At 44.6% G+C, this 16,406-nt stretch overlaps 1 protein-coding gene across 1 annotated transcript in view; it reads left to right on the forward strand.

Annotated features, from left to right (window-relative positions):
* GPA33 (glycoprotein A33) overlaps positions 1-16,406 on the forward strand; it is a 56,472-nt gene that overhangs the window by 5,963 nt on the left and 34,103 nt on the right. Inside the window, exon 2 of the mRNA XM_006057301.4 lies at positions 11,238-11,392. Within this exon, the coding sequence (XP_006057363.4) occupies positions 11,238-11,392 (155 nt within the window). The remainder of the gene's footprint in view (positions 1-11,237; positions 11,393-16,406) is intronic.

Consider the following 16,406-nt stretch of genomic DNA (forward strand, 5'->3'; position numbering starts at 1 on the left):
TGAGTGATGGTTTAGGGTAGTGGCTGCAACCCAGGCAGCCCATCAGTATCCCCTGGGGAGTAAAAGTACACGTGTCCAGGTACCCCCAGACCCTCTGAATCAGACTCTTGAGAGGCAGAATCTGGCCATCTCTCTGATTATGAAAATTTACCCAAGTGATTCTGATGTGAAAACCTCAGTTCAGAGTTGCCTACTGGACCTTGAGGAGAAATAGGTTTAATGAATAGTTGTCTGCATGACTGGGGCTGATACTCTGCATGTGATTTGCAGCTCAATTTTGCAGCATCTGGCTGCTTCCCTGAGTTAAAGTCCAGCCTCCAAACTGATGTCTTAACTCACACTTTCATATGCATAGAAGTCGTCTTGAGATCTTGTCAAAACACAGACTGATTCAGTAGGTCTAGGGAAGGACCTGGGAATCTGAATTTCTAACAAACTCCCAAGTGATGTTGCTGCTCCTCCAGGGACTACAGTTTGAAAAACAAGGCCTCCAGGGAAGAACTGGTTCATGGGCACAGGTGTGATCCTCATCTTGCCCTCATCTTTGCCCTCTAGGGCCCCATCCCAGGGTCTTGGTAACCAAGTAGCACTGCTTACTGCGATGCTGGCTAGCAGGGAGGAAGCCTGGGGGAAAGTGAGCCTGGCTCAGCAGGTGCTTGTATTCCTGGCAAGGTCTAACCCTGATAATCCCTCCCTCCTTCCTAACATACTCTAGTCTGTCGGTCCCCCAAGATACACCCATTCCTGGTTCTCCTCTGGCATTCCTGGGCTAACCTTTTCACATCTCCTTTGCAGCTTCATGCTTCTCGGCCTACCATGAAATGTTAGAATCCCCTCCACTTAGACCCTCATCTACATCTGCATCTTTAGTTAACACCCATTCTGACTGGGCTTTCCTTGTGGCTCAGCTGGTAAAGAATCCGCCTGCACTGCAGGAGACCTGGGTTCAATCCCTGGGTTGGGAAGATCCCCTGGAGAAGGGAAAGGCTACCCACTCCAGTATTCTGGCCTGGAGAATTCCATGGACTGTGGGGTCACAAAGAGTTGGACACAACTGAGCAACTTTCACTCACTCACTCACTCATTCTGATTGACCCACATTTGACCCCATTTTTGTCTTCAAACTCAATCTCTCTCTTGAGCCTTAGACCCATAAATCCAAAAGTATGCGTGACTTTTCAATTTAGGTATCTCAGAATCAGTTCAAACTCACAAGCTGTAAACCAAACTCATGATATTTGTCTCCACATCTGGGCCTTTTCCAGTGATCTCTACATTTGTAAATGACACCCAATCCCTCCAGGAATGAAAGCCAGAAAAATAGGAGTCATCTGTTACTGTTTTCTATTGCTATGTAATTATCCATTCCAAAACTTAGTAGTAACTTAAAACAATAATAATAAGTATTTATTTTGCTCACGAATCTGCAACTCGGATGGGGCTTGGCAGGGACAGCTTGTCCCTGCTCCATGTGGTGTCAGCTGGGGTGACTTGATTGGGGTTGTAAGACCCACTTCCCAGACTCTGGCTCACTGGCTGGCAAGTAGTTGCTAATTCTGATCCCTCTGTTTGTGAACTTCTCCACAGGGAAGCTTGGGCTTCCTCACAGCATGGTAGCTAGATTATAAGAGTGAATATCTAAAGAGATATAAGGCGGAAGCTGCCAATATCTTAAAGTCTGGGCCCAGATATTGACCCAGCATCTTTTACCATACTTCCACCATATTCTATTGATCAAGCAATCACAGAACCTAGGTTCAAGGGAGGGGACATGAGTCCTTTTGATGAGAGGAGTTCCAAAGTATTTTGGGACCATATTTTAAAACCACCATATCACCCTTGACAGCTTCTTCTCCTTTAGCTACAAATTCAAGTCATCACTAAGTCCTGATGATTTTAGCCCTCCAGTATCTCTAAAACCTGTTCATCTTTCTCTATTTCCTCTGTCACCTCTCTGAAGTAAGCTCCCTCTCCTAAGCTACTTCCATAGTCTCCAACTGGGCTCCTGAGCCTATTTTGCCCCTTCTACCTGCTGTCCACCCTGAAGCCAAAATGATCTGCTAAAATAAAATTATGACCATGATACTACACCTACTTGAAGCTATTCAGTGATTGTCCATTACTATTAGGATAAGACTCATATTGTGAGGCTAGTTTACCCTAACTCTTATTTAGACTCTGTAAACCACAGGGACATTCTTCCAAATCCCAATATTTCAGCACCTAGAATGTCTCTCTTGCCTGGAAAATCCCATGGACAGAGGAGCCTGGTAGGCTGCAGTCCATGGGGTCGCTGAGGGTCGGACACGATTGAGCGACTTCACTTTCACTTTTCACTTTCATGCACTGGAGAAGGAAATGGCAACCCACTCCAGTGTTCTTGCCTGGAGAATCCCAGGGATGGGGAAGCCTGGTGGGCTGCCGTCTATGGGGTCGCACAGAGTCGGACACAACTGAAGCGACTTAGCAGCAGCAGAATGTCTCTACACTTTTGATATTACAAAAATGTTTGTCACATTACATCTTGCACTTCTTGGTCTGGAAAAATGTTATCATCAGACCTCTTTGTAGGGTCAGCACCTTCCTTTTTTCTGGCTAACCTTGAAGTATCACAAGTTCTTTCTCTCCATAAAGCCTTTCCAGGTAACTTTGAGCCACATTGTTTTTTTCCTGATTTGACTTTGAAGTCTCAATCACTTTTTTTTTTTCCTCCCATCTGATTTGCTGCCATTTAACCTTTCATCTATTTTGAGACATGTTTGCCTAAGCAGCACGGGGACAAGAACTACTGCTTATATATGTATATATATATATATATATATTTTTTTTTTTTCTGAATCATAGTTTCCAGAACAAGTGCTCACAATCTATTTGTGAACAATATATTTTGGTTTTCCAGTATCAAGTTATAGTTTTGTGGTCCTCTTTTTTCCTCCGACTCTTTTCACTGGGCTCTCTCCTCAGATATAAAACTCCCTTTAATCCAGCTGGGGTATCCATCTTACCAAGCATTCTCAGATTCTATTACTGACCTTTAAATTATGAGATTCTACCATGTGTGCTAAACATAAACAGCTAGATTCTTGTCTTTGATGATTGATTTTGAGGCTGTTCTGCCTGCTTATCTCCTTTATAATTTTTCTCTCTGTCCCCTCCAAATCTAAGTTAACTTTCCATCTGGACAACTTTCCCAAACTAGGCTTCTTTCCAACCAGCACCTGACCTCTAACCAGCCCCCCTGCCTCCGCCAGTGCCCATTTCTAAGCCCTCTTTTCTTAGATGGCCCCCAGAAAGCCAGTGTAGGCCATGCAAGCTCCACTCCTGCAAGGCCACTAGCATCCTGCGGGCCAGACTTTGCTGCTGCGGCTTTGTTCAGTCGCCCGGTTGTGTCTGACTCTTCGTGATCCCATAGGCTGCAGCATGCCAGGCCTCCCTGTCCCTCACTACTTCCCAGAGTTTGCCCAAGTTCACGTTCATTGCACCAATGATGCCGTCTGTCCTCTGATGCCCTTGTCTCCTTCTGCCTTTGATCTTTCCCAGGGACTTTTCTAATGAATCATCTGTTTGCATCAGATGACCAAAATACCAGAGCTTTAGCTTTAGCATCAGTCCTTCCAGTGAATATTCAGGGTTGATCTCCCTAAAGATTGACTGGGAGCCAGAGGATGCGCTAAAAGAAAATGGGCCCGAGGAGGTGACACTGAGGAGTGAGAAGGGCCAGAGAAAGGGGTCCAAAGATGGTGGCGACCATTATGCCCACGGCTGAGCCCCTAGCTCCACACTCTGACCAGAGCCAAGACTGCTGAGCACAGGAAGTGGGGGCCTTACCTTCAGCATCAGGACCTGGAAGTGAGCTTTGCTATGACACCGATGTGGGGCGAAGGGCACTGAAGAACAAGCGTGTTTGGACCATGCACTTGGATTTGCCTCCTTCATTTCCAAATTGGAAGTATCTTACAAACTATGCTGATGTCCCAAACAAGCAGTAACGTCCCAAGCAGCAATTCACTGCTTGTCCCTTTATGCTCACCACCAGGTTCCTTGGGTTGAAATCAATCATCATACTCAATTTGTGACAACAAAAATCATATTGAGCAGGATATTGTCAACCAAACCAGGAAACTTTGATAAGAGACAGTGGCTGAGAGCATAGCAGTGCCCTCCTCATGATGAAGAGTGGGAGAAAGGTTTGTAGCAGCAGATCCTGTTTGTCTGGGGCACAGCCAGACAATATAGTAATGATAGCCCTGCAAGAGACATAGTTACGGAATGTAAGCTCAATCTGGCTTCACACACCCATGTTGTCAAGTCTCTGCCCTATGTTCTGTCCTGGAAAAGCAATGGGAATGCACAGTAACGAATATCTATCTCATCAAATGCCAGACGGGAGAGGACTCTTGCTTCTTCCTGTTACTAGTAGGTTCTTCATTTTCCTCCTAATTTAATTATCTAAAGATAAACATCAGTGATTTTCAAACTGACAAGCGCTCACTCATTCGATGCAAGAAAGAACCCTCATACTCAAAAGAACTGTTTCAAATAGATGTAGATAATGGGAAAAAAAAAAACCCAAAACCCTCAATTGCTATCATGGCCTATTAGACTTGGGCCCATCCCATATTTCTGACCACACTGGGGGAGGTGTAACTTTGGAGTTGCTTTCTAGGAGAGTCCTGAAGGGTGAAGTCTGACAGATAGCAAGAATTATCCTAAACTGCCCTGAGGCCCAAGTATGAAGTTTGAACTTGGCCTCTGTTTATTTGGAATCATCACGGCCCACCCACACCACCCACTTCCATTGCTGCACAGCGGCTTCTATTAGTTTCTGGAACGTGGCCCACCTTCTCCCATGCCCTGACCTCTGTACATGCTCTTCTCTCCTCCTCTCACCTCTTCCCTTTTTTTCTTGTGGTTCCCTCCTGCCCATCCTCCAATGTCAGCTCAAAGGGCCTTTCCTCAGGACAACCTCTCCTCATCCCCAAATCCTCTGTTATATCCTGTCATTGACTGTGTACCACCGGTTACCATGATGGTTTTACATTTATCTCTGTGATGTGGGAACTGTGTCTGTCTCTGCTTGCCATTTTCCCCCAGAGTCCAGCAGAGCCTTTGGAACACAGGTGTCCAGCAGCCATTTGCTGAGTGGGTGTCAACGAATGAGCACCCACCCCTTTGAACCTCAGCAGGCAGCAAGCTGGTTTGCTCTCAGTGTTTCCTACCTGTCTTTCTTCCTTTGCCTTTACACTATCCTTCTCTCCAAGCCTCAGTTTCCTAATAGCATTTGTTTTTTTAAATCAACATTTATCCATCCTGCATCCCCTTTCTAGGGATGGATGGGTGAGAGGGGCTAATTAAGGAGATGGGTTTGCCCTGCAGGTTAAAGGAAGAGAGCCACTCACTGTGCCTTCCCTCCCTCCCAGGCAGCGCTTGCATTCCTGGGAAGACCCCCTGGAGGAGGGCATGGCAACCCACTCCAGTATTCTTGCCTGGAGAATCCCATGGACAGAGGAGTCTGGAGGGCTTCATGGAGCTGCAGAGTCAGACATGACCAAGTGGCTAAGCTCATGCAGACACACACACACACACACACACACACAAATGCACATGCACACGCGCACACACACACACACACTCACACACAGTGCCTTCACTCAGTGGTGGGATTTTAGTATTGAGACAGCCAGTGGAGAATATATTTGACTTGGAGGTAAAGTTCAGTTGCTCCTCAAACCACTCCACTTTGGCAACACTCAGGTTTTGTTCCCAACAGTCTAACCTCTGACTGTTGAGCTTGTCTCTGTTCCCAGAGCACCCTCTCTGCCCAGGGCACCAACTGTCACACTTGGAACCCGCCTCCTTCCGGGGTTCTTCCTCTCCTGGCAGTCAGTGCCCTTTGGGCGGCTTCCTTGTCCTCTGCCCTGTGAGTCAGGGATGCCATAAACACCCGGCATAGGTAGAACATGGCGACAGACGGACGCTCAGACAGACAGACAGACAGTGCACGTAGCGGTGCAAGGCAAAGCCCCCAGGCAGAGCTCACTGCTCCACTCCTGCCCACTGGCTGCTCTCTTTCTGCACACTCGGGCACAGGTGCCTCTTGCCATGGGCAAGGCTAGTCCTCCACCTTTGCCCATACCCACCCAGGCAGGGGTCGTGCTCCATCGGCTTCTTCTCCTTTTTTTTTTTTTTTTTTTAAGGTGTCACTTCTTTTCTAGGAGCTCCATCCGTATGACCTAGGAGCCTGCTCAAGTCTATCCATCTTCCATTCCAGAGGGGATGAAAGAGACCGTCTCAAGATCTTTCATAGCCTTCTGTCTGCAGCTTTCCCATTTCTCTGTGTTAGGCAAGCTCCCTGACAAAACAGTCCGTCCCTACTTCTCTGCTTCCTTATTTCCTACTTGACTTGTAGAAATGTAACTCAGTTTTATGGTTGCAAGAGTATCACATGTCTGCTGCAGAATGTTTGGAAAATAAAAATACACAAAAAAGAAATCCAGAATCCAGAGATAACTGCTATTAATTCTATACTTTGATATATTTTCTTTTAAAATTTACTTTCTGTGACTCTGTGGAAGTGAGATACTGTTATATGCACAGTTATGCACCCTGCTTTACTCTCTTATATACACAAGTTCAACAACATGAACTGAGTCCCTTGGGGGCTATTTCAAGTCCCATCAGCTCAGTAAGACTTTCCATTAAAATCCTTCTTCTGGATCCAAACGCAGTCCCTCCCCTCTCTCCCCACCTCCATCCCTTCACACTTCACTCCTTAACACTTGCACTAAACACTTACTTAGGCTTTGTTAGGATGCTGGCTGACAGTGACTTCTAACTGCTTCCTGGGCAGGGAATACAAACCACTCAACATACAAGGTCTTATTAGCACCCAGCTCTGTGTAGACACCTTGGGGGTGGGAACTGGCAAATGATGAGTACAAGAGGAGTCTGAGACACACACCCTGCTAGAAGGAGCTGCCATGTGATGAGGGGAGGCAGCCTGCACACGTAGGCCCACACTGACATGATAATGATGTGTGTGGAACACAAGCTCCCTGGAGCAGTTCAGCAAAGCCAGTAAGGGCTGAGACGGTCCTGGTGGATTCCCCAAGAAGGTGAGGCATGAACATGCCTCTGATCATTTTCTCAGTGCCTTGCACTAAGCTAGGGCCTTAGGAAAAATTCAGTAAATTGACAGGAATATATAGATTCCTAAAGATCTTTGTTGAAAAAAGGCTTCCACAAATGTCCATTGAGTTCTAGCCCCTCCTCCCCGCCTCTCCATCTCTCCTTCCCCAGCTGTCATTCTGAGAGCCTGCAGGGGTCATGTCCACCTTGGGGGACAGGACAAACCAACACGCACGTGCACGTATGAGCTGCACCCCTTGCCCTAGAGACCAGCACTTTCTCAGTGTAAGAGCTCTATTTATCTAGTCCTAAGGCACGATGGGTCCCTTCTGGCCTCCAGCACACCTCCTCCCTGACTAAGACTGTGGTTTCTCTGTGCAAATGGATTTTCCTAAGTGGAGGCATTACTGCCAGTTTCCCAAGGGTTCCCATAATGTGCTATGTACGCCTCAAACAGCCGGTTCCATCAAGCATTTCATTAGCCTCCTTGGATGTATTGCTTTCTAGTTAGCTCTCAGGAGACCGTTTATTATCTTCTTAACAAACCTTAATTATTTACAAGCAATTCTGGAGGCCTCAAGCTGAGTCTTCACACCCCAGTCACTTAGGGAGTTTCAGTGACCTTTACCATTTCCACCTGGGGCCACCTGCAGACTTGGTGTCCCCTCTCTGGGGCTCCTTTGGTTATTTATTTGATTTTTTTTTTTTTTTTTTTTACATCTTCTAGCAACTAAGTTTCTCTGGTTGTAAATCCTACCTATCTTTTAAATTTAAGTTCTTCGTAACTCATTCATTTTGTTGGCAAAGGGCGCTTAATTGAGTATTTCCTATGTATTAGGCACTTTGTTGAGCCCTGAGGATGTGAAAATGAAAGAAGCACAGTGTAGCAGAGGAGAAGACACGGCAATATAGAATGTGGACACAGCTCTTGCTTATCTGCCAGGGTAAAGGTTGTGCATACTAAATATGCTATTATCCAGCCCTCACAGCCTTGAGTTAGGTAGTATAATTAACCTCGTTCTATAGTCAAGGAACCTGAGGTACAGAGAAGTTAATTAAGTTGTGCAAGGTTGCACTGCTAGGAAAACTAAGGATGAGGATGCCGGCCTGGGCAGTTGGCTTCAGTGGCTGTGCTTTTGGCCACTCTGCCACGTGTGTGACAAACTCTCACGAGAGAGCACGAGGATGAAGGCACGCACAGGTGGTGCTTGTGGCACAAAAGTCTGAGATTTTCATTCCTTCTTTGCAGGTGAAAGCACCTACTTCCCAATTTGTATACCTTGGGAAGGGCAACACATCCCTGAACTATTTATTAGTTTTTAACACCTTATGGTGAATTAGCTTAGACAGATGATCTTCATCAATATCGGAAGAGCCCAGCCTTGGAAAAAAAGAAAGGAGAGCAGCAGGGAGGAGGAGAGAAAGAATACTTCTGGAGCAGGAGAGACACAGCTGTTAGCAGCAACAGGATGTGTGAGTGGCAACGACTGGGGAGAGCGTGGGTTCTGGGCGACTGGAAAGAAGATGCCCAGTGTAGACCTATACAAAAAGTAGAAAGGGAGGTTGTTGGAAAGCTCTAGAAACCAACTTCTCCACTCCCTAGTGTTCTGATTATAGATTAGATATCCTTACCCAGTGCTTTTCCCTCATCCACTGCGTAGGATGCAAAGATTCCATAGAATGTGGGTCACAGTAAGCCTATGGGAAGAGGTGAAAGGAACTGGACTTATTACAGTTTATTACAGAACTAGGAATGAGAAAGCTGGTGATTACAAACATCAGAAGCCTCTGAGTTTATGATGGGAGGCTATTAAGAAGTTAAGCCAGATGTCTTTGCTGCCAGTAATGTCAGAACAAGAGGATACTCACTGAAGTCAGCGAGAAGGATTTAGATTAGCTATGGAGGATTCCCAGTGATGGCTGTTGGCACGAAGTGCTTAAACATAGGATAAATTCTCATCTAGGATTATGGAAAATGTAAGTGTGCCTTAGGGCACAGGATTGGCCTTTAAAAATCCTTCTCAGGTTTACAAATAACATTTAAATAGCACTCTATATTTGTTCAAGATATTTTCCCTTTCTTTATGAGTTCTTCCTCATCCATTCATTTCAATCTCTTCTCTCACTAACATAAAATGACTTTAACTCACTGTTATTATGATCTTTAAAAGTGATCTATTCTTTTTAAATTATTTAACTTACTTATTTTTCGCTGCACTGAGTCTCGGTTGCTGCTCTTGGGCTCCTCTCTAGTTGCGGCGCCTGGACTTCTCACTGTGGCAGCTTCTCTAATTGCAGAGCATGGGTTCTAGCGTGTATAGGCTTAGTTGCCCCGCCATATGTGGAATCTTCTTAGACCAGGGATTGAACTCATATCCCCTGCATTGACAGGCATATTCTTAACCATTGGACTGCCAGGGAAGCCCCTTGATCTATTCTTTAGTTATAGTCATTGCTGCTGCTGCTGCTGCTGCTAAGTCGCTTCAGTCATGTCCAACTCTGTGCGACCCCATAGACAGCAGCCCACCAGGCTCCCCTGTCCCTGGGATTCTCCAGGCAAGAACACTGGAGTGGGTTGCCATTTCCTTCTCCAATGCATGAAAGTGAAAAGTGAAAGTGAAGTCGCTCAGTCATGTCCGACTCTTAGCGACCCCATGGACTGTAGCCTACCAGGCTCCTCCATCCATGGGATTTTCCAGGCAAGAACATTGGAGTGGGGTAATTATTATTAATTTACAATAGTTCACCCATGGTGATGGTGATGGTTTTTCTTGTGATTAACTTCTAATTAAGGATGCACCTCAACAAAAGACTATGAGATGAAAAAGTAGAAGTTATTCAATATGAATATATATATATATAGAACACACACATATGTAATGTAACTGTCATATATTAAGCACTGATTATGGGTCCGGAATCATTCTAAACAAAGTACACATTTCATGTTATTTAATTTTCAAACAACCCATTTTTCAAGCAAGGACTCTGGCACAGACAGCTTACGTAAGTTGCTCAAGGCTATACATTTAATAGATAAAGGAGCTGGAATTCCAAAGAGGCATTCTAGCTCTGAAGCCTGTGCATTTAAACTCAGTGCTATGCTACCCTTACAGGCACACCGAATCTACACCGACATACAGAACAATTCCTCCTAAGGAAGACCTGGGGGCTGATCAAAGTCACTACATACAGAAGGGCAACATAGAAATGAGTAGGAAACACAGAGATGTTGTATCCATGGGAACCCAACCCCTAACACCAATAAGGAGGGTTATTGCTGATGGGCCTAATCATGGACTTGCCCACCTGAGAAACAGCATAAAAATCAGCAGTTTGAAGGGCACCCAGACTATATGGAAGGAAATCCACTTGCTACAGCTTCAGCCAAATGGGCATCACTCACATTGCAGTCACAGGTTGACTCAGATTCAAGGGGAGGGGACACAGACCCCAGGTCTCGATGGAGGAGAGTCAGTGTTACATGGTAAGAATGTATGTGATGAGAGATGCTAGTGTGACCACACTCTTTTTCTCACCATTTTCTTTTTTTTCTGATAAACTTATATAGAATAAATGCTCCTGGGAGTACCCTCTCTCTCTTTACCTTAACTTAATCTTATTCAATGAATTTACCATATATAAGTGCTCCATAAATATGTATTAAATATTGAGTGAATTATCATCGCAACAAAAAAAGATGGGGGAAAATATTTATTGAGTGTGTTCTATGTGCCAGGCATTAAGCAAAACATTTACATGTTATCTCATTTAATTCTCCAAACAGTTCTGAAAAGTATTAATGTTCCTTTTTCTGGATGAGAACTGAGGCTAAGAAAAGTTCACACAATGCCTAAGGGGAGGGGTGTGGCTGAGGCTCAAAGCCAGGCTTTTGCCCACCACACAAGCCGTTTGACTTTATTGAGATGCTGCAGGATGGGGCAGGGTGAACCAAGGTATACGTGTTTGTCTTCACCCAAGGCTTGGAGGAGAATAGCCGGTGTGCCATGGCCAAGATCACAGTTGTAGTGTGTTGAGCTGTGGTTGGAGGAGATCCAGTGGATAGTGAGTGGGTGTGCCATGTCATTTACTTCCTACTTTCTTTCCAGTCTGGGTGACTGTCCATGGCATCTTTGTGGAAACCCCAAAGGATGTTCTTCGGGCTGCGAGGGGGAAAAATGTTACCCTTCCATGCTCCTACCAGACTTCCTCCGCCAACCGAGACGGATTTATCCAGTGGGACAAGCTTCTAAGGAGTCATACGGTAAGGATCCTTAAAACGCTGGGAGCATGCATATAGGACTGAGTATGACCTGACCATAGAGCAGCAGTTCCCAACCTTTTTGGCACCAGGGACCTACTTTATGAAAGACTATTTTTCCAGGGACTGGGGGGTGGGAGGTGGTTTGGGGATGACTCAAGACATTACATTTATTGTGCACTTTATTTCCATTATTATTAAATTGTGATATACATGAAATAATTATACAACTCATCATAATGAGAATCAGTGGAAGCCCTGAGTTTATTTTCCAGAAACTGATCTGACAGGAGGCAGAGCTCAGGTGGTAACGCGAGTGATGGGAGCAGCTGTACACACAGATGAAGCTTTGCTCGCTTGCCTGCCTCTCATCTCCTGTGGTGTGGCCCGGCTCCTCACAGGCCAAGGACCAGTACCAGCCCGTGACCTGGAGGCTGGGGACTCCTGTCTTAGAGGACACGCACTACAAAACCTTTCAATACAAGTTAGACAGACTAAACCTCATTAATGCCCAGGCTGGGCTGGGTGGGGAAGGAGCAGTGAATGTTGGACCCAGGGAGGGCTGTACTGTGCCATCTCTAGTTTGAAAGAGTTACCTTCCCTCAAACATCTTTCTGTTGTCCAGTCTCAAGGGACCTTTACTGTATCATTTGAGTCAGTCATTACTTTTGATTAACACAGAGCTCTCCCAGAGACCAAATTTTATTGTAGCTTTTTTCCCCTTCCTGCTTGGGTTCTTTCAGGGAGTATGGGGAGATTTTATTTTCTATTTTGGAATAGATAGTAATCCTATGGTCCAAAAATTAAAACATTGTGAAGAAGTACATTGATAAGTCTCATTCCCATCCTTGCCAATCTTGTCCCATCCCTGCCCCAGTTTCCATACCCTAATCCCCTTATCTCCCCTTTCTCCCAGACAAGGCTAATTTTCACTGGTACTGGTTCTTTGGGGGCCGCATTTGCTCTAATTTATTGGTATTTCTGCCACAATCATTCAGTACTGTGAATACCACTTTTGGCTAAGATCTGGTTTCTTGTGTTTCCTTCCAATGGTTCTTTATGCCAGTTCAGAAAATGTATGTATTCATATACATGAAAATACATATGCTTTCCACCCTAGAATCCCAGTCCCCTATTCACTAGAGGGGTATGTGTGTGTGTGTGTATGAGTGTGTGAGTGTGTGTGCTCAGTAGTGTCCAACTCTTTGCAACCCCATGGACTGGAGCCTGGCAGGCTCCTCATCCATGGAATTTTCCAGGCAAGAATGCTGAAGTGGGTTGCCATTTCCTACTCCAGTGGATCTCCCCAACCCAGGGATCGAACCTGGTCTCTTACATCTTCTGCATTATCAGGTGGATTATCAGTGGGATTCTTCCCACTGCACTACCTGGGAAGCTCACTAGCTGCTGCTGCTAAGTCACTTCAGTCGTGTCTGACTCTGTGCGACCCCATAGATGGCAGCCCACCAGGCTCCCCCGTCCCTGGGATTCTTCAGGCAAGAACACTGGAGTGGGTTGCCATTTCCTTCTCCAATGCATGCAAGTGAAAAGTGAAAGTGAAGTCGCTCAGTCGTGTCCGACCCTCAGCGAGAGGCAACCACTATTACCAGATTTTGGGGTGGCCTTCTGTAGATGCATCACATGTAAACATAGGCATATATTTACATATATGAATATGTAAGTTTCTATAAACTTCATGTACACTGTCCTCCACTTGGCTTTTTTCTTCTTAATATACTTTGGAGCTCTTTCCATATGTCAGTGCATTTATATTCATCTTTTTTTAAAAAATTCATATTATATATTTCATTTTATGAATGCTCTATATGTACCAATGATGGACATTTGTTTTACTCCCTATATTTTGCTACTACAAATAATATTGCAATAAATATTCATATATGCATGTCTCTAGGTATATATTTATAACTACTATTGTAATTGTTAATAAATATGTATTCATATATAAGATAAATTATTTTAAAATGGAACTTTGGGGTCAAAGGCTATATGAATTTAAAATTTTGATAAATGTCAAGTTGCCTTCTTTGTATGTCAGACCAATTTTCAGGTTCACCAACAGTGCAGGCACTTATTTCTCTAATTCAGACTATTCTCAAACTATCTGATATTTGTGAATTTGATGAGTGGGAAAATATCTCTTTATTGATCAAATTCACATTTCTTTAACTGTAAGGAGAGGGACATCTATTCATAAGTTTTTTGGGGTTTAATTTTTTTTGTTTTGTTTTGTTCTGTTTTGCTACACCAAGTGGCATATGGGATCTTAGTTCCCTAACCAAGGATCAAACCCTCACCCCCTGCAGTGGAAACAGTCTTAACCACTGACCACCAGAAAGTCCCTATTCATCAATTTGAAAGTTACTTCTACTTTTAAAGTGCAGACATGCCTGGCATTAGATCCCCAGCTATTCAGAGAGAAGGCATTAAGCTTTTCCCTGACAGAGAAGAAGGGATGACCCAAGACATCCAAGTCCTAGAGCAGCAGGGCTGAGGAGAAAGGAGAGTAATTCTTGGCCTGAGGCACCTTACTCTCTGTTGCCCAAGGGACCCTGATGGGCCAGAGTACCTGTCCTATCTGTTTCCAGAATCTCAGGGAAGAAACCTAGAGAAGGCAGCTGCTGCCGTTAGCTTGCAGAAACTGAAGACATGTTCTCTCAGCAAACCAGATGTTAGGTCTCTGCCAGGCACCTAACAAAGATAAATTTACCTCTTTTGAGATAAATACTAAAGATCTTATGTTGACTGATCCCTTACTTCCTAAAGGATTTGAGGCAATCACGTTGAGAGCAAGTAAGTTCAGTTCAGTTTAGTTGCTCAGTTGTGTCCAGCTCTTTGTGACCCCATGGACTGCAGCACACCAGGCTTCCCTGTCCATCACCAACTCCCGGAGCTTGCTCAAACTCATGTCCATCGAGTTGGTGATGCCACCCAACCATCTCATCCTCTGTCATCCCCTTCTCCTCCTGCCTTCAATCTTTCCCAGCATAGCGTCTTTTCTAATGATTCAGTTCTTCTCATCATGTGTTCCAAGTATTGGAGCTTCAGCATCAGTCCTTCCAGTGAACACCCAGGACTGATCTCCTTTAGAATGGACTGGTTGGATCTCCTTGCAGTCCAAGGGACTCTCAAGAGTCTTCTCCAACATCATGGTTCAAAAGCAGCAATTCTTCGGTGCTCAGCTTTCTTTATGGTTCACCTTGCACATCCATACGTGACCCACTGGAAAAACCATAGCCTTGACTAGACAGACATTCGTAGGCAAAGTAATGACTCTGCTTTTTAATATGCTGTCTAGGTGTGAGAATACTCTGTGAGTTCTACCACAGCCCTATTTTTAATTTTAATTTGCTGTTACTTGAGAGCAAGTAAGAGTGCAGAGAAAAGGATTACATCTATGCCCTCAAGGAGATTATTGTGACAGGTACTAGCAAGAGTGGGAGATGACATGGGGGAGAGTCAAGGAAGGGGAAGCCTTAGGATGGCTGTAACCAGTAGGTCAGAAAAAAAAGCTGAACTGAGAAAGACCGACATCCATACAGTCATCCACAGCTCAAGACAGGTCCTCATCTCCTGCTTTCTTGTTCCTCCCTTTCTCAGCCAAGCTTCCTGAGAGTCATCTGTTCCTACCAGAGCTGTGGCATGTGACCGGGTGAATTATGCATCTGGGTACCCAGCCCAGGGGACCTGATCACCATTAGCTTGGCACAGATGTGTCTGTCCAACAACTAGAGTATCTTTTCCTGATTTGCATAAAGAGTACATTCAGACCTCAGACCTGACTCTTTTCCCTACCCAGCATGGTCTGCCTTCCTCCCCTAACACTCCACCAAAATTATCAGCAACTTCTCTTTTGTTAAATTTAATGTACTGATTCTGTCCTCATCTTATTTCATTTCTCCCTAGCTTTTCTGACTATCAGCCACTTCCCCATCTCAGAACCTCTCTCTCTTGGCTTTCTGATAGTCTTATCTTGGCTTCCACTCTTATCTCTCTGACCTCTCCCTGACTTTCTCAATTAAGTAGCTTGGGGGCTTGCCATTTCTCTACTTGCTTACCTGAGGTGGCTCCATTAAGCCCATGGCTCAATGTCATTTGCTTTTCATATATTATCTACTTCAATCCTCACAAAAATCCTATGATACAAGTGTTATTATCATTATCTCCACTTTGTAGAAGAAGAAAGAGACTCATAAAGGAGTCAAATATTTCACTCAGTTCAGTTCAGTTCAGTTGCTCAGTTGTGTCTGACTCTTTGTGACCCCATGGACTACAGCACACCAGGCTTCCCATCACCAACTCCTGGAGCTTGTTCAAACTCATGTCCATTGAGTCAGTGATGCCATCCAACCATCTCATCCTCTGTCGTCCCCTTCTCCTCCCACTTTCAATTTTTCCCAGCATCAGGGTCTTTTCCAGTAAGTCAGCTCTTAGCATCAGGTGGCCAAATTATTGGAGCTTCAGCTTCAACATCAGTCCTTCCAATGAATATTAGGACTTCAGAACATTTCCTTTATGATTGACTGGTTGGATCTCCTTGCAGTCCAAGGGACTCTCAAGAGTCTTCTTCAACACCACAGTTCAAAAGTATCAATTCTTTGGCAATCAGCTTTCTTTATAGTTCAACTCTCACATCCATACATGATCACTTGTAAAACCATAGCTTTGACTAGACAGACCTTTGTCAGCAAAATAATGTCTCTGTTTTTTAATAAACTGTCTGGGTTGGTCATAGCTTTTTTTCCCAAGGAGCAAGAATCTTTTAATTTCATGGCTGCAGTCACCATCTGCAGTGATTTTGGAGCCCCCCAAAATAAAGCCTCTCACAGTTTCCATTGTTTCCCTATCTATTTGCCATAAAGTGATGGGACCAGATGCCATGATCTTAGTTTTCTGAATGTTGAGTTTTAAGCTGACTTTTTCACTCTCCTCTTTCACTTTCATCAAGAGGCTTTTTAGTTCCTCTTTACTTTCTGCCTTAAGGGTGGTGTCATCT

This window comes from Bubalus bubalis, chromosome 6 (assembly GCF_019923935.1).
Source record: "Bubalus bubalis isolate 160015118507 breed Murrah chromosome 6, NDDB_SH_1, whole genome shotgun sequence".
NCBI classification, from domain to species: Eukaryota; Metazoa; Chordata; class Mammalia; order Artiodactyla; family Bovidae; genus Bubalus; species Bubalus bubalis.